The sequence below is a fragment of the Plectropomus leopardus genome, chromosome 2, assembly GCF_008729295.1.
Source record: "Plectropomus leopardus isolate mb chromosome 2, YSFRI_Pleo_2.0, whole genome shotgun sequence".
Classification (NCBI taxonomy): domain Eukaryota; kingdom Metazoa; phylum Chordata; class Actinopteri; order Perciformes; family Serranidae; genus Plectropomus; species Plectropomus leopardus.
In genome coordinates this window covers 29,809,230-29,828,559 of record NC_056464.1, presented here as the reverse complement: position 1 = coordinate 29,828,559, position 19,330 = coordinate 29,809,230, and the positions used below count along the sequence as shown (strand labels likewise).

Here is a 19,330-nt window from a genome sequence, read left to right as displayed (position 1 = left end):
ACACACGGGAAGGCCATAGGGCGATGCTTTAATTGCCAAAATGTAAATGAAACATTTAAAAATAGCCATATTAGTATATATTATAATATATTTAAATGAGGGGATCTTCATGTATATAAAAATACTTTACAGGACATTTGTCTGGTGGTGGTGGGATAAAGCTTCCTAAATTCTATCAGTAATTTCCATCATGATACCCCAAAAAGGTGACAATTAGTTGAAAAATATCCCATGCCAGACAGATTTAGATATTTATGGTACCTTAAGATGTAAACATGTAATTTCCAGAGCTAAAACAAAAATACATTTTTCTCACATAGTTCATGCTGTTATGGTGTGTGCTTAAAATAAAAAAGTCCTGCCCCTCAACTACTGTTGTTATTTGAATTTTACTTATCTAACTTTTGTTATCATTGTTTTAAAAGGTGCTTTAAAATAAAAATACCACTGTAGATTACCAAAAATTGTAGCTCATGAAACACTGGAAAACAAGGGGATTTCACAAGTAGCTCTGTGTGTGTGAGTGTGTTTGTGTGTGTGTTGAGTAGTACAAATAACTTTCATTTTTAGAGTTGTATTTGTTTCTTCTAATTCAAGATAGTCTTTAATATTCAGTTCACTTTGGTAAAGAAAGGAAAAACACATCTGAGTCAGGCTGACTTGTCTTTCTGCATTTAGCCAAGAACAGTGAGTTTTACAGACCTTGGCGTCCCGTTCGGCAAATTTCTGGAACATGTTGGCGTAGGTCTTCTTGTCCCGTTCATGATGTTCCTTAATCTTGCTCTGGCAGATGGAAATCTGAGCACGAGCCGCTCGATTTGAGGGGTTGACTTGCAGCACTTGCTGAAAGTCCTCTAAGGCCAGGCTGAACTCGTTACGGAGGAGACGGGCTTCCCCTCGACGATACAAAGCCTTCTCGTTGCTTTCATCAAGCTCAATCACCTGAAACACACACACAGAGGCACAGAGCTCTTTTTTAGTTCTGTGTATTAAAAGCCATGCTGAACCATTTATTCACTAAATTCAATCTTCAAAATCCTTTTTTAACCCCCAGATATCTTCAAGCTAAGGTGAATCTTTGAGGGGCCAATCGTTTTACTGTTTTCCCTTTATTTACTCATTAACAGAAAGACAAAAAGCAAAAAACAGAAAAACAAAATATACATAAATATAGCAATTCAACGACATATAAGTGAGTCCTGTCCTGCTATTTCTGTTCCCCGTCCTAACCAAAATTAATATCAAAATTGAAACTCGTCACCACTGCACAATATTGCTCCCAAACACAGTTAATCTCTCGCTACTTTCTTTATACTGAAGCACAACAACCATCAGCCCTTTCCATTAAATAAATAAATAAATAAATAGATAAAAATAAAATAAAGAAAAGGTGGTCTTGGTTTATTTTCTTATTTATACTGACATTAAGTACATTGCAACTGGCGCCCATGTTTCAGCACATTCTGTGTCATTATTCTGCAGAAACCTTTTCTAACTGAACCATTTGTATTGCTTTAGTGATCTTTTCTTTCTGAGTGAGTGCATTTAAGGCTGTCTAGTTTTTTAAGATTATCGCCCATCCTTTTCTTGAAAATCTCTTTTTTTCCCTCTTGGTTCCAAAGCAGCTAGTATCAAGATTTGTGAATTATTACTTTAATTTCTTTCTTTGGATCTTATTAGGGAAGCCTGAGCCTGTGACTTCAATTCAGAGATATCAGTAGAAGCAACGTCCCGGATCCACTCACCCTAAAGGTTAATCCAGTACAAGATGCATTACTCAAAAACAAAACTGAACTGCATCTTCCCATCACTGTCTCCTAAATGTGATAAGTGTTGCTCTGCTGCAGAATAACATGTCATCTCATTAATGCCAACATCACACCAGTGTGTCAATAAGTTGAATTACACAAAAACAAGGAGCAACACAAGCTACAAACAACATTGTTCCCTCAGTATTTAAGCAGTTACTCCCAATGATTCAAACAGGGAAAATGAAATCACCGTGGTGACTGGTAATGTAACATTTATAGCCGCAGATATGAGATCCTAGTCTTTAGTGGAGTATTGGCTTCACAAACATGCCTTATGTATTTGAGCCCAGTTATAATATTCCTTCACAAGGCCATTTCAGCCAGACTGTAATCCCTGCTTTAAACAAAAACACAAAAGCCAAAAGTATGTTAGTTCTAATAAATTTAGAAATTTACAAAACAGGGAAATTTCTCTGATATTTCAGAGCTAGAATTGCTTCTTTTGCTTGTATTTGTTTATAACTACAATACTACAATTTATATTTTAATAAGAAGCTGTTTTTATTTTATATGTTGTAAAGAAGACGTCTTACGTAGGTATAGCTTCATTATTCACAGTAAAAAAAGATCACAGTTCATAAAGATAAGTTTAATAAAAATGTAAAAATCAGGAGTTTTATTTAGTTTTATTTATTTGCTGTATGGTAAACTTACCAAACAGTGACACTACTGTGCCGTATCGAAAGAACTGCAGATTTTGTGAACCATTACATCCCTAATTACTTGCAAATCTTTTCCGGTTTTGCCCTTCTTATACAACATTAAACATCAAAAAAATCTGTTCCAGAAACATTCAGACCTGACCGTCTCTGGATGCTTTGCTAAGACTTCCGAGCTGCTGTACGACATGCAAATTGCTCTGCGCTGAGGAACGGTGGTTGCTAAGAAACTTGAAAGTCTACCACTCCACCCTGCTTTGTGCATCGACTCAAGGACACATTGTCAATTATACAAATGAAAAGACCGCATCTGCACAAGCCTAATACACACTTGAGCTGTAACTAATGAGTATTTTTACTGTTGTTTAATCTGTCTATTCTCTATTATAGGATGTGAATTATTTATTTGTGTGGTCTATAAAATGTCTTGGGCTATTCAAAAGCCCAAGATGATTCCGCAAATGTCTTATTTTGTTAACAATTCAAAGATACTCAGTTTACTGGTGAGCAAAGAAAGCAAAGACATATTCACATTTAAGAAGATGGAATCAAAGAATTTGGTCTTTTTTTTTCTTTGAAAAATACTTAAAGTTATACATAGTTGACATCTAATCAGTTAATCAATTTATCATTGAAGCTCTTGCACGTTTGAATTACCAGAGGCCCCACAATATGATATTATGATATGTTAGTCATGACACAAAATTATTGCAATGTTAAACATTGTGTGTTATGCTAAGGATTATGATACAATTTATTATGGTATATTACCTTTTTATCTTTATCTTCCCAAAGGAAATCTGTTTAATCTAATAAGAAAAGGACGTTTTCAGTCTGGTTATACCCCCTTCAATCATTTTATTGCAGTCAAATCTACCCAGTGGATATTACTATACTATGGGCTACAAAAAGTTTAGCTGCATGGGCAATATTCACAATTACTACCATTAAAAAACTGATACCAGGCATCCATGTATCGATAAAATAATGACACGTACAATGTTTTCCCGCACCACAGTGTCACATTACCTTTCATCCAAAAGAACTCTGACAAGCCTGGCTACATGAATTGGTATGGTTTTTAATATTTATTAATGTTTCTTTGCATTGCACCAAATACAACAACATTACTACAACATTTTCGAAAAAGACTATTAACGTTACTTTGTAAACTGTCTGGCAGCCTTTTTTTTAAGTGTTCTGTTTGTCCACCACTTTGTGCTGTGTTTTCCTTGTTTTGTTTTGTCTATTCAATAGATTTTGTCATTGTAATACTGAAAACTGTAAATAGCCTTTCACTCACACACACACACACACACACACACACACAACAGCACACACACAGCACACACACACACACACACACACACACACACACACACACACACACAGCACACACACACACACACACACACACACACACACACACACACAGAGGGTAATAACTTAACAAGCAACTCACCTTGTTGCAGTTCTCCACTACTTGTGAGAACTCTTTTAACCGCAGGAAACACAGCGCTAAATTGAGGTGTGCTGTCAACATGAAAGACTGTATCCTCTTCTGCTGCTCCATCCCTTTACCACACTCCATCTCCAGCATGGACACGATGCGCTGGTACTGGATGACTGCCTGGAAGTACCGCTCCGCCTGAAAATGGAAGATCATTTCATTTTATGAACACGTTATAAAAAAATACACACATATATATATATATTTACATATGTAGGTGTGTGTGTAGGTGTGTATTATTTGTAACGACAAAGGATCATCGCGTTGACTGTACCTTAAAATACTGATTCCCTTTATGCTTTATTCCAGCAACTAAATCCAGTTTTTCAGTTAAGTCCATTTCCCAGGGTTCTTTAGCCTTTTGGAAACACAGCAAACATTACAGAAAGTGAATAAACATTGGTTTACATGTTTTAGAAAGTCAGCTGAAATTATAAAGACAATAATCAATCAATAACTTATTTGTCAGATTCATTCATACTGTCATCTAAGGCTCGGGAGATCAATTGAGGGAGAAGCTCATCTTCAATGATGCCGTGCATCAACAAAGACATTAAAAACAAGCAAACAAAAACCAGTTCAAATGGATATAAAATTAAAAAACAAAACAACAAACAATAATAGCAATGTTAATATCTAAAAGTAAAAATACAGGATAACAAACATGTTATGGTACGTGCTTATAATCTTACCTAAAATATTGGTTGCTATCTGAATGGGTTTCTTTATTGATCATTTCTGTAACATTTTATTATGTTTTTCTGTATCGCTGATTCAGCCTTATTGCCCCATCTGTTTATGTTCACTGGACTTGCAATGTGGAGTCTCGCTCTATGATGTATTTTGTATCATATTTCTCTATACTGAAATAGTGTGTGCCATGCACCATGCATGAGAAAACTTGAATTAAAAAAAAAAAAGATCCAAAATAACGCATTATAACAGCCATAATGGTGGAAGAGTGTCCAAGTTTAAGTTCTTTTGCAGATTTTTCCATGGATAAGGTGCACTGTGAGAAAATAAAATTTTTCCTAGTTCAGTTCTTATTTGGGGAATGTGGAGCAACAAGCTATTCTGCGACCGAATACCGAGATTACGTGAGTTTAGAGTTAAAAGAGATGAAAAATGGGGAAGAAGCATCTGTTTCAAAGCTTCATAAGTGAATAAAAATCAATGCTGATCCCGCCTCACTGCCAAATGCTGCCAGCCGACCTTTAGATGAAGATGGCAGTGGTGGGTGCCGTAAGGATCACCAGCTATGAACCTTAACGCTGAATAAAGTCATACGAGGTACAACGGCAATGAAATATGATCCCAACCGCTCCTTCAAAATGTTCACTGCAATTACCACAAAATTAGCAGATGTAAGACATTTTCCTCAATTTGTGCTTGAATTTGTTTGTCTGCAATAAAAAAAAAAATGAACCAGAGCAACATTCATGTATTACCTAAATCTAGTGAAATGTAGAATTTGAATTTTTTTTTCTTCAGACGTATAAAGTAGAAAGCAAAGCTCACCCTTTGAAAGCCTTTGAGCGTAACTTCATATATGATGTCTTTGTCTGGTCCAATTTTGTACTCCGGTTTACCTTCACTTCCAAAGCCATACCTGTGAGAAAAAGAAAAAACATGACAGATGAGCATGCTGATAATACAAAATAGCAACTGTTTTAACATTTAATTTGGATCACCTGACCTCTATGTATCAAACAGCTGAACAGAGTACAAAGATTGTAAAGTTGACTCAAGCCATTTGAGATTTAAACTATGGTGTCAGAAGTCACACCTGTGACTAAATTTAAAACGTGCCACTGGCAAAAATTCCCCACATGTAACACCTACAAATGTAAACTATCAATGGTAGAATTACAGACACTTTCTAAAACCCCAATGATGTAAGAGGAAACTTCTCATGAATATATTAATCTAAGGTATATCTACTATGCAGAATTGTCAGTTACTTTTTGTGAACATGCTCGCCAGAGAAATAAAGTAAAAACCAGCCCCAGATTACCTCTCGTTTGGTGTTTTGCCATGCTATATTTGCTTTTTTTTTTTGGCGCTGTGTCACTTGGATGCCTGCTGCTTACAGTCTGGCACCTGTCTCTGCAGGAAAATGCACCGCCACACACTTAATCATAAGTGATGGTTGGGAGGGATTACTTCTGTATGAGTCTATGGATATTTTTTTAGGAAAATCCTGCATAGTGTATCTTTAAATAAATGCTGATTGCACAGTGTAATGGTTTTAAAATAATGACACCTTCAGCGTTTAGATCTGTTCTTTGTGAGCTTCGCTTTCACTGTGCAATTCTGTCTGCACCGCGTACGATCTCACAGGAAAATAAAGGCTTTATTTACGGCGCAAACAAAGTGTGTCAACCTTTGCACAACCAAAACAGGAAGAGGATAGCAGTTTTGTTTTCCTCATCGGCTACCAGCAGCTATCCCCAGCTACTAAAAAGTATCAATTTAAGCTGTTTGCAGTTACTTTTCCCAGTAGCAGAAATGGTGGAAGGTGGATCAACCAAAGCAACTGCGGAAGAAAAATAGTCTCGGCGTTCGACTCGGAAAGCAAACTGATTGTCTTTATAAAATGTGCCAACAATAATATCACTTGGAGACATTTTTAGTGTGCTATGAATTCCTAGAACTTGTCACCGTTGCTTTTGCCCGAGGGGATTGTGGGTGAGGTTGGTGTGGGCGGGGTTAAGTGTTTGATATGTGGTTTTGGCAATGATTTCTATTTACTTGAGTAATTACTACTTATGTCTGCCTATTGCTTTCTTCGGTTGGGTTTTTTTTTTGGTTTTTTTGGATGACTGACTTCTCAGTCAGCTGTTGATCCAAATCACAAGTCACTCTTCAAGGCTGATGGTTAATACGCTTTTAAGAGCTGATCCTGACAACCGAGAGACTAAAAGTACTACAAATGTAAAACAAACTTTTATAGATTTTCTTTCACCGCATTTGTGGGCTGAATTTGTAGATTTACAACTATCAACTGTTTTATTTATTTTATACTTAGGTTCACTTTTTTAGTTTTTCTTGTGTGCAGCTCCTTTTTTCCATGTTGTAAAACTTTTAACTGTTTCAATGTAAACTGTTCATCATGTATCCTTTATTTTGTAAAGCACTTTGTAACTTTGTTTTGAAAAGTGCGATACAGATTATTAGTATTATACATGTAGGTTTTGTAATAGTAGCAGTAACAGCATTGTTGAAACACTGGTTCTTTGAAAATTTTAGTATTTTTCTGGTTATAAAATAAGTCTTCAAAACACCATATTAGAGAAGAAAAAAGGCAGAGCAGAATTGGAATAAAATAGTTTTATTTTTCTAATGTTTGGGTAAAAAACACACTTTTATTTGTGTTTTGTCTTCATTTCTGTTTGCTTTGTTTATTTAGGAAAAATCTTTATAACCGTTTATGGGGTTTTTACCTCACCTGCATAATCTATTGTTGTGGTATGTAGTATGAAATAAATGGTTTCACAGGATTTATATACAACATATATATATATATATATATATTGGGGGGTGGAGTTAAAGGTATAATGAAGGACCACTGTTTGTAAATCTAAAGAATAATTACCAAAGCATTTCCACATAAACAGTGGCTCATTGTGACTGCATTGAGAGAGCAAAAGCTTTTTTGTTAACTTACTTTGATTTTAAGTAAAGCACGCAGCACTCTCCTTTCTGCATCTTGTCCATGGCTCGGTCTACTCCGAGAGGAAGGCCTTTATCTTCAGCCTCACCAACAATAAAGCTGACGTCTCTGCAGTCAAACAGTCGGCCACCACACCTTCCCTCCAGGTGCACTGGAGACACAAATCGTGACACAGTTTAACCTCCACTATAACCATTTTAATGTATTAGTTATTTGGCAAAATATCCATTAGGAAAAGTCTTACCTTCAACACTTGCTCCATCGTTGGGATTAGTGTAACCGTCACCTTTGACCTTTATTCTTCTAATGATGCCGCCATCGTCTGTGAGCATCTCTCCTTCAAACTTGAGTAGCTCCATCTGTTTGGACGTAAACGTTTATTCAATCATTGTTCTGCACAAAGAGCCATATGAAGCAAATGACAGCTCTGCAGAACTCGGTGTACGGTGTTCAGAAGGAGTGGGAGGAGAAAAACGAATACATAACGAAAAACAAGTAGGAGTCATCACATCAAGTCATGGAAATAAAAAAAGAAAGACAGAGAAATAATGACCACTGAAGAAACATACAGGTAGACTGTATAATCAGACGTGTACATATACACTCCATACCTCTATTCGGACACGACAAGCTAAGATAAATACATCTTTCTCAGCTAAACAACCCCCAAACATCTGTTTTCCCCCTTTTATTCCCCCAAGGTAAATTTAGCTTTAAAAAGCATCTTATTCCACTCTGTATGACAGTGTATACAGTGGTATGTTTTTGCAGCACATTGTTGAAGCTATATGGTGTTTACACTGACATGCTTGTGGCATATGAACCTTCGAGGACCCTCGGGACATCTGGGGTCGGCCTACTGACCGAACCAAGAGCTAGAACTAAACATGGCGAAGCAGCGTTTTGTTATCATGCAGCACAAACCTGGAATAACCTCCCAGATAATGTGCGACGAGCCCCGACTCTGACCACTTTTAAGTCAAGGCTACAAACGTGTTTTACGCTGCCTACTCCACCTGTTAATGTATGCAAACTTCTCTATAATCTTTATTTTAAAGCATTTAAAATAATCTTTTTTAATCTTTTCACCACTTTTGGTATTTTTAATGATTTTTATTTAGATACTGTGAATAATTTGTAATTAATATTAGCTTTTATATCTTATCTGTTTTTACTCTTTTATTGTAAATCTGTATTCTTTAACATGTTTTACTGATCTATAAAGCACTTTGACTTTCCCTGTTGTATGAAATATGCTGCACAAATAAAGCTGCCTTGCCTTGAGTAAAATTTTCTCACCCAAGACTCTGTTTTTTATGATTGCACCACTTCAGCTCGGCATATTTGGTTCCTTTGCAAACTCTGGAATCTGTGTTTACAATTTAAAAATAAACTTCTGTGGGTTTGTACAAAATGTTGCTGCACAGCAAGAGCTGGTCATGCCTGTCCCATCTATAGGTCAAAGGGATTTACAAAAAGAAACACTTTAAAGGAATGCTTCACCAGCAAAATGACCATTTGTTTCTAAATTACTTAGCCCTGGTGACTATGAATTAGTGACGAAAACTTTGTTACTCTCGCATGTCTCCACAGAAAAAGGAAAATCCCCAAAATGTTCTTCATTAACTGGACTCTTAACAGCAAAACTATATCAAAACATCCATTTGCAAACTCTCACACATTACAGTATAAAAAACTTGCAACAAGTGTGCATATGAGCTCTGCTTGAGCAGAGTTCAAATTACCCAGTCAATTACTTAGCTCAGCCGTGCATACGACTGTTTGTACTCAGATGTTTAACATCATTGTTTTTGGGGGAAGTTGCATGTGCTTGAAATATACTGAGCATAAGACTGAAAAAATAAGATTTGGATTATATTACATGAGTTGTGCAAGAGTTTGTAAATGGATGTTTTGATATAGTTTTGCTGCTGTTGAATTTGGCCCCTGTTTACTTCAATTCATCAAGAATGTTCCCGTTTTTGGAATTTTTAGTTCATCGTGGAGGCATGAGAGAAAAGCTCTGTTTTCTTCACAAATTCAACTCATAACTGACAAAAAGAAATTAATATAGAAATGGTCATTTTACAGGAGAAGTGTTGTTTTAAGTCCCCCTATTTAGCATTTATGAGAGTAATATAAAGACTTATCAAATTGTTCAGATGATGATTAAGTTCCAAACAGATGAAGGATCTTAATACTGGGCAGTCACATAAGAAGTAAACATTAAACATCATATTGTGAAAACGCTTGGTAACATGTGGCACAGTTAGTTTACACTGGAAGCGCTGACAAAACAAAGTTTATGAGGGGAAGAAAAGTCATTTCTATGACTAAGATGTGCCCATGGGCCAACAATGCGTTAAGCAGAGCAGTTATCTAAATCTCTTTAGATTTTTCCCAGAACTGAATCATAATTGTAATTGATTATAGACGATGGAGAAAGCCTGAATTGTATCCACGCTGAGCTCCAAACAGTGTGGCAATTGAACCACTCTAGCTGTTTGACGGAGAGGGATTAAAATAGACAAACCACTTAATTTTATGACCACAGAGCTCCATTTACAGAGACGGACACGTGCTCCTGAATTATCAGGGTCCCCCGGTGTGATGCAGAATTAATGCGTGGCACTAATTGTAGCACTGATGTGGAGCACTTACCTCAAACACTACTGAAGAGTTGGGAGGAATTTTGTTGGGATTTCCAGCAGATCCATAAGCGTACTCTGGCTTACAGAGAAACGTGCACACTTCACCTCTCTGCATGGACAACACGCCGATATCCCAGGCCTTGAGGACTTGTCCTGTGAATGAACAAAGCAAATAAAATTGGAATTTCTGCCTTTGAATGCCTTTGTCAGTCAGTCAAATTGCACTTAACGTCGATGTCTGTCCAGAACCATTTATTCATTTAGTAAAGACTTTGTAAGAATTAAAAAGCAGGTTGGGTACCCAAACATTTTTATACACAAAATTTCAAATATTTTTCATGACTTTGCAAGAACTAAGACCATTTTTCCCCCTTGCCCCACTTGCTGATTCTTTTAAAGAAAGCTAGCCTTCAAACCCTTTGATTTTCTTTTGAAAATACATTTTAAGAAAAGTTTAAAAGTTTTCCGTAAAAATTCTATAATTTTGTTGTCTTTCAACAAACAATTCAACAAAATTTAAAGAAAAAAAAACAAACAAACAAAGATGAAAACAAAAAAGAAGGGAAAAAAACAAATTTTTTGAAAAAACATGCCTTTCCAACACAAAGCATGTTCTCTTTAAAGAAATGTGAGTTTTTTCCCTTTTTTTTTTTAAACAAATACAAATACAGCCTTTTAAAATTGTATGCCTCACCCCTAAGGCCAAAAGTGCTTAAAAATCATTTACCGTGCCCAGTAGGCATACACGATAGGAGAGAGGGAACGCGGGAAGAAAATGAAGACACTTTCATTATGGAGTAAAAAAAAACAAACAAGAAAACAACCCAAATGTTGCCACATGTCGACACATATCAAAGCCATGTTACGCTGTCAGCTACGGAAAATATATTCACTGTTACATTAATGTAATGTAATATTCGCCATATTCTTTGTTGACCGCTCTTTCATTGTTTGCTGTGATAATTTTGATTACAAGTGTGTGTACATTACAGAAAGTTAATTCCTTTTCATGAACAAAATTCCATTAAAATTCCATTTACATCAAAATTTATTTAATATATTTCTTGAATCTCAGTGAATCACACAACTAAATCAGGTCCCGCCTCGGCCTCTCAGCGATTGTTAGTTTGTTTCCTGCACATGCTAGAGGTGGTTATGAACTTTTTGCTGATTCACAGATGTAACAGACTGACCAGGGCTCCCACATATCTTTACCAATGAATTTTATGAACTTTTCCATTACTTTTTACCCCATTTCCATGACTTAATTTAACGTAGATAGGCATATAAAGCAATCATAGGGCACAAGAGTGAGGCTCTTACTCCAGTGTCCTGTGTCCTATGACAGGCACTGATCGTAGCACGGAGTATGGACTGAAATGTCTTTGTGTCTACACATACAGTAGACAAAAAGTGTTAAACGTTATCTGGCCTGGCCACGGCAGGCGAGAAACCTGTGCCGACACTAGCCGTCAGTTTAGCAGCCGTTAGGAAGCCATACATCAGTAGGTACACACATTCCAGATACTTATCTTGCTCATTAGACATTCAGCCAACCAGCTGCTGCACCAATGTGTATCACATGACACTAATTATGTTTCAACAGTCACCCATTGTAGCATTAGATTTTAAATTAGCAATCTGACACAGTGGTTCCCAACCGGTCCAGCCACTGGGTCTAGATTTTAAGTCATTAGTTCAAGGTCTGCACATAAGAGAAATAACCGCATATTCAAATTTATTTATTTTAAACACAATAAAACAAAACACATTACAAGACTAAAGTAAAATTTCTTAAAACCAGGGGCGTTTCTAGCATTTAAAGAAATCGGGGCCTTAGCCCAAACTTTTGTAGGAAAAAAAAATATTTTAAATCTTTGGGCGCTTTGGGATTTGTCTTTCAAAATTAGGGGGATTTTTTTTTTTTTTTACAAATGTTTTGGTAGTTTTCATTCATGTAATTTTTATTTGGCTTTTTTCCATTTTCTATAAATTTCTTTGGCAATTTTTTTCTCAAAATTTTTTTGGCAATTTTTAAAGGAAACATGCCTTTCTAACTGCAGGCACAATGACAACATTTATCATAGTGAGACATTTTAAAAGCAGAAATAATTGCTGAATTTTCAAATTTCTGGCAGTCATTGAACAAATCATGTGGGACAAACACTTCATGCATTTTCCCTGAGTCACTCAGAGGCTCAAGGAAATATATTTGTAGTTTTGAAGAGGGTTAAAAAAAAATCCAGACAGCCAGTTTTTCACAAACTTGAAATGGTCACGAGACACTAGTGGGCCATTCAGAATGGACCTGCGACCCACCAGTTGGGAACCACTGCTCTATGGGAATATCCGAGGAGCACATGAACGCAGGATAAATGCTGGTAAGTGGAGAGAGCTGTCAACTTTCTCATCTAACTCTCAGCAAGTGAGCAAAAAAACAAAATATCAAGCTATGCCTTTCTGTAAGAGACTACAGTGACACACCATCATGTATGATAATAATGAATACAGTCACCTACCTTTGCCCACATTGAAGCAAAAAGGTTCTTTACGCTCTCGACTGCAGTCAAACCTCTTCCCGTTGAGCAGCTTCCCAGTGTAGTGGACAGTCACTCTGTCCCCAATCATCGGCCTCTCGCCATCGAACCCCGGACGCTTCAAAACCTGTAGGCACAAAGACGAGCTTCCAGTTCAACTGAATATACAATATAGAAGAGATCATGAAAATCAGGGAGTCCTACTTGTGCCTGAACTCCTACAATAAAACATAAAATATTTAAAGCAATGACAATGAATACCTTGATCACTCCATGGTCTTTACTCGGTGTTACATCAATGCCCTTTGCAGCAAACACAGCCGTGGCTGGCTGGCCCTCCATCGTCAGATCCTGATCAGTGGTCATTTCTGCATGTGGGCATCACACGGTAACACTGTAAACATTATGAACACACAAGCCTACGTGTTAACAATCTGAGCACCATAAATAACACGTCCTCATGCCTCATGTTTTCACTTTGGCACAAACTCGCAACAAGGAAAATGACACATGAGGTAAATCTAATTATTGGAGCTGGACTGGAAAATCACAGTCTCTGACATGAAAATATCAACACAAGCTCTCCCTAATCCACCAAGTAAATAGGACTTTCTCCTCCACATTATATAACTTGTAGCTATTTAAGGGCACATGTTCTAAATCCATGTACTGGAGATGTATTTACAGTTTTATTGCAAAAGCCACGGTAACATTGATCCCAGCTGTATGAGGAACATTATGTTGCACTGCAGTTGTGATATCATTTAACTGCACCGCACCTTGCCTGCTCCCCCACAGATGAAGTAATTACATAAATATAATGTCAAAAGCAGCAGTGTGTCGCTTACTTTAATCTCTTTATTTTGAAAAACGAGCTGCACCCTCAGAAGAACAGTGTGTTCACCACCGTTAGTTTATGGCCCTTTGTGCTCTTTGTCAGTCTATAAATGAAATCCATATATAATATGGACACCAAAATTAGATCTGCAGCACGTCATTTTGATATTTTCACTGTTATTTTGTAGTGAGTACTTCAACATTTTTTTCTGAAAGCTTTGTATGCTCAGGAAACGTGTGGGCTCGACTACGCTCACACACTCCGTACTGGTAAAGCTGCACCTACAAATACAGTCATGTAACCTCTCGGTATTTTAACATCTTCAATTTGATCATGACTTCTCAACTTAGAGGTGATGCGCTGATATAATATCTTGTCAGAGTATGAGGCCACATGCTGTCTGGTTTTGTCTGGTGATGCTGTGATAAAGCTCAGATGTTGTCTCCTCTGCGTCTTTCAGGCTGCGATGAAGTTAAGTAATGTTTTTTAATCAGTATATGACTTCCACCAGCATGGCCATCAAATTAAAATAACAACTGATCCTATTTTAAGATTCTTATGACACCAATTTTTATTAGTCTTTTGTCATCTCATCAATATTTGAGTATTCTGTCAAGAGAAATTACATTTGAGTTTTTTTGCTCTTTTTGTTTCCTAACATCAAAGAAGCTCTATTCACATAAAAACTGTAAGAATTCAGATTCAAATTAATGGTTTGTTTTGTTTTTTTTTTACATACAGGGTTCATGTAATTCTTACATGGGCCTAACAACTGCCTGAGACTTCAACACAGGGACCAGGGCTGCCAGGGGGTTCGCGCTAAATAATTGTTTTATAATTAAAAAAAAAAAAATCTTTTAAAAAATGAATGCAGGATGGCCACTGGTCTACCCAGCTTTGTCTTGGCAAGGTCCTGAAAACTTCAATAAGTCCAAACTTGTAGAAAAGATTTCTGCACACTTACAAAGTTAAATCACTGCATAGATTTAGGTGTGCAGAATCTTTTTCTTCAAGTTTGTCCTTTTTTAAAAAAAGAAACAATTTTCATTACATGAATCCAACATATTTTGCCTCAACTTTTGCAAATACATGTCAAGACCGCAGCCTAGAGCTGTGAACCTCTGCCTGACAACCTCCTTCTGCCCACTTCAATATGCAATGCAATTTTATAGCTTTTATGTAGTAGGGGTTTCCTGCTCCATCTCTCTTTCAGCTGAGGTCCTTGGCCTAAAAAACACTTAAGACCCCTGATATAGTGGATATGAAACTTGAGGTTTTATGTAGTGTGCCATACTATGAGAAAAGTAAAACTTTGAACCTGTTATGTTAAAAAAAACTCTGAAAAAAAATCAAATCAGGAAGTATGTGATTGACAAATAAAATAAAAAAGGATTACAAACGGGTATCCTGGATAGATGGATGGATGGATGGATGGATGGATGGATGGATGGGTGGATGAGGCACCGTCTGGTCGAATAATAAGTAAACAAGGTGACTAATCTGAGCAGACATTTGATGCTCAGTGCTATGGAAACATTCTGTTGGTACCAAAAAAGTAGTGAGATTTAAGATAGATAGATAGATAGATAGATAGATGGATGGATAACTGATGCCGCTGTTTCACACCCTCACCAGGAGCTTTACAAGAGCAATAAAACTGTAACGACCTGTTTGTGTTACAGCTGCTAAAAGTTGCCACTCTCATCACAGCAGCGATCGCTGTCAACAAGCGCTGTTACTCAAAGCCTCAGTGCACATGGCTGCAGGCATTTTCAGTCTGTCCTGGCACAATAATCTTGACATTGTTCGAAGACAATGAAAAAGCCAGTAAGCTATGTTAAGCATGTTGGCAAACACTATCTGGTGATTACTATCACATGCAACAGCTGAGATGTTAACACTTGCTTGAATAGCATCAGCTCACAGCTGCTCTGGGACTGTCAGGAGGATGTTACTAATGTTAGGCCAAATGTTGGGCCAGAGTTGAGAAGTAACGATTACAAATGTAAATGAAACATCATATGAGAAAGCAGATGTTAGCCTGACTTACTCTCAGAGACTTGCCAGCTGGATATTCCCTTTCATTTTCTTCAGACTTTGTTATGTTTTTAAATGCAACGTTTCGAGTCAAAATTGGTTCTTCATTCGTTATGGAACGATGAAGATACTTTCAACCCGAAAGTTAAAAGAAAAGAAATAAAAGTTTTTTTAAGTTTCATTTTTATTGTTATTGTTATTGTTATTATTGTTGTAGCGGTGCATTTCTCCCCCTCTCTGTTTCTTTGTTTCATTTTGTCATGGATTAATGTAATTTTATTATGACTTACACACATCACGTCATTTTTTCCCCTTTGAAGGGTTTTTTGGGGTGAAAGTTTTTCCTTATCCGCTGCGAGTTTTCAAGGACAGATGTTGTATGCTTTAAAGTGCTTCAAGGCAAATTATGATTTGTCACATTGTTCTCTAAAAAATAAATAAAATTGAAAATGGAAGTTGACTGAATTGAGAAGCGTTCTGCTGTGCTGCAAATCTTTGGGAAGCAAATCAGTACAATTATTTCACTAAGTGAGTGGACAAGATGAGATGAGCAGAACCAAACGAAGATAAGAGTTATAATCTCACTGGTGTCACAGTTGCTTGGAAACTTTTATCAGATCCCTCCTTAAGGCACCTGATGCAGCTGATCAGACGGCAGTTTTGTGGCCACTTAACGTTTCCACAGAGACGGTTTTAAGGACAAAGAGGATCGGCAGCTCTCGTTCCCTGCATCATTTTTCTAGATTTTTCCACCAGTTGTTCTGTCTTCACTCCCAGGACATCCCACATGCTGTTGATGACCATGTACAAATATTAGGAAATTCAGTCATGGTGACTAAGTTCTTTAAGAGCCTGCGAGTATAAAGATGAAGCAACTGAGTACTGCCTAAGATGCATCAACTTGGACGCGCATTTGAAGAATATCAGCTTTTGCATCACACAGGACACTTAGAGTCCCACAGGCTCGACTGAGCAAGTTAAGAAACTCTTTTGTTCCTCAATGTGTCAATCTGTTAAATCAGAGCTTGGCCTCTGAGTAGCCTCAGTGTGCCGGAGTCAAATACTGCATGTAACAGGAGTAATATGCTGCAGTGTTTTGTAGCATTTATTGTATCATTTTGTTGTCTGGTTAAGTGTTGTTTGTATGTATGTGAAGCAGGTGACGCCCTTGGGAGCAAGACAAATTTGAGAATTATTTCTGACAATAAAGTGATATCAAATCAAATCAAACATCAAATTTTCTTTGTCGAAACAGCAAGTGCTCAAGCTATGGTCCTCGACACACGGGGTAAAACCATGAACATCTGTCCTACTGATATCTGCTCATTTATTTCTTTTCTTCACTTGTGTGTCACTTTCAAAGATCAAGTGTTCTTGTACTGAACTCTTGTCCACCTGAACAAAATGTCCATCTCTATGTAGCGACACCTCTTGTCCCGAGTCTTTTAAATTTAATGGATTTCATTTTAGATGTAACTCTTTGTATGTGCTTGAGTGCATGTGTGTGCATGTGTGTGCATGTGTGAGTGTGTGTGTGTGTGTGTGTCTGAACACAATGTTCCTTCTATTCACAGATCCCCGCTGGCAAAGCCTGATGGTGTTCACCAATCTGAGACCCCCCTCACGTACAACTCAGCTTCAATTTTTGAATGAAAATAAGTTAAATTATTTAATTTCCATTTACTTTAACAAGTGATCTAAAAATGTAAATAAAGCAAGTGGAGTGAATGCGTGATGAATTACCATCATTAACGAATTCACCTAACAACAACTTGTTCCATCAATTTAATCATCTAACTTTTTTTTCTTTTCCTGTATGAAAGAATTAATCATTAAACACTGAAGAAGGAAACCAACTGCAAATAGTTACAACACAGTTAAATGGTATGTGTCTTACATGTACAGTATCTGAGGTAAACTCAGATACCCTGCGGAGGAATGCAGGAACAGAGCACAATGAGGCAAAGACCACATCCACAGACGCGCACGGTGTATCTGTACATTCTGTCTCACATTCGTACTCTGCTGCTGATTCATATGAGAACATGTGAGCACACACTGTGCATGACCAACCCATGCACTTACATCCTGAGGCAGAGCATTGTCTGCCATTGGAGATTTTAAAAAAAAAAAATCTGACAAAGGCATCAAAGGGAGTTTTTTTTTTTAAATGATGTGTTAAAAGCTGATTTTATGGACATCACTTTTTGGAAATGCTGCTACACTGGCTAATGTACTTTTAAATGTGAAATGGCAGAGCATACATTTGAATTTTGCAGTTTTCATAGGGCAAATGTAAAGAAGTGAAAATAAATGACCACCTTTAAAATAAATATGTATGTATACCAGTGTATTTTATCCTCATTAAATAACCACTTGACTGGGATTCATCTCTGGGACTTTGTCTCAACCCGGGTCCATGCCAACTCTGCTGAAATCTCACCGCCTCATTTAAATGTAAACACGTATGATAACACCCATATATTTTTGGGTTATTCAGGGGTTTACAATTACACTCTGTAACCTTGTCCAGAATGAATATGAGCCAGCACAAAATGAACCGGAGCTAATGTGACCAATTCTCAGAAACAGTGTACAACCTGTACTCTGTGAAGATACACCTAAGCCTAAAGGGATCCTGGATGTAAACTGTTGTTCTCATTCACCTCCATTGGACACCACAGCCACACATACACAGGCATACACCTATAAACACACTCACATGGAGCCTTATCACACCTTATTTTCCAGAGCACAGTGGGATACAGCTAACCTCAAATGCCCCTGCATGTGCGAAAAATTCAACATCCACCCTTAAATAGCCTATGATCAGAAAACTGAGCATCTCGGTGCTTTAATAAAAAACAATAATAATAAAATAAAAATCATCATTATGACACTGTTTAATGATGTATAACAAGTGTCCTTTAAACTGAGTCAGGTGTGAACACAGAGCACTATAAAGCCAGTGATGCATTAATTAACTCACTAATAAAATCTAATTGCAAGAAAATAAAAAATAATCAGGATTAAACACTCACATTTCCTCGCGCTCCTTTTTGTAGTAGTTTCTCCCTCGAAACGACCTGCTGAAATTTCAGTCGGTAGATTTTTTTTTTTTTTTTTGGTAACCACGTTTATTCCTCCAAATTCAAGCCCGCCCCTCTCATCATACATCCAGGGTACTAAATGTTCTGCCCATGTGCTTGTTGTGCAGCGCTGTTTTTGTCCCGTGTTCCCTTTATCCCCCTTTCCTCCTCTCTAGTGACGATAAACGTGCCGGTGAAGTAACCACATGGATCTCAGACTTCAAAATGACACTGGTGGAGGGAGAGAGGCGCACACAGGAGAGAGAAACGAGAGAGCGAGAGAGGCAGATAGAGTAGAACAGTTGTGGGAGGGCGTTTAGTGTAAAATTAAGGGGCAGGTCTTGGAAAGCAGCCACAAAGTAACACAATGTTCCGGCTGTACTGTAGCTGTACCGCTGCCGCTGCTGATGAGAACACTGTGTTCCAATAGACACCCTGACCTGTAACCCGTTCCGTGCCGAGCCAGGCCGGGAACAGCCTGTACCGCAGCAGGCTGTCCTCTCCGCTCAGCTGACAACACATATC

At 37.4% G+C, this 19,330-nt stretch overlaps 1 protein-coding gene across 2 annotated transcripts in view; it reads right to left on the bottom strand.

Moving 5' to 3' along the window:
* The window catches only part of fkbp5 (FKBP prolyl isomerase 5), a 25,841-nt gene extending 6,744 nt beyond the window's left edge, over nucleotides 1-19,097 (bottom strand). The window contains exons 1-10 of one of the 2 annotated variants that reach the window (XM_042508099.1): nucleotides 18,758-19,097; nucleotides 13,103-13,209; nucleotides 12,824-12,968; nucleotides 10,315-10,457; nucleotides 7,898-8,012; nucleotides 7,648-7,804; nucleotides 5,499-5,589; nucleotides 4,255-4,338; nucleotides 3,933-4,118; nucleotides 703-942 (exon numbers count right to left, since the gene is read on the bottom strand). In XM_042508099.1, the coding sequence (XP_042364033.1) occupies nucleotides 703-942; nucleotides 3,933-4,118; nucleotides 4,255-4,338; nucleotides 5,499-5,589; nucleotides 7,648-7,804; nucleotides 7,898-8,012; nucleotides 10,315-10,457; nucleotides 12,824-12,968; nucleotides 13,103-13,207 (1,266 nt within the window). In that variant the 5' untranslated portion in view covers nucleotides 13,208-13,209; nucleotides 18,758-19,097. Of the gene's footprint in view, nucleotides 1-702; nucleotides 943-3,932; nucleotides 4,119-4,254; nucleotides 4,339-5,498; nucleotides 5,590-7,647; nucleotides 7,805-7,897; nucleotides 8,013-10,314; nucleotides 10,458-12,823; nucleotides 12,969-13,102; nucleotides 13,236-18,757 lie in introns of both variants that reach the window. The other variant, XM_042508091.1, reaches the window with a different exon arrangement.
* Between the last annotated feature and the right edge of the window lie 233 nt (nucleotides 19,098-19,330).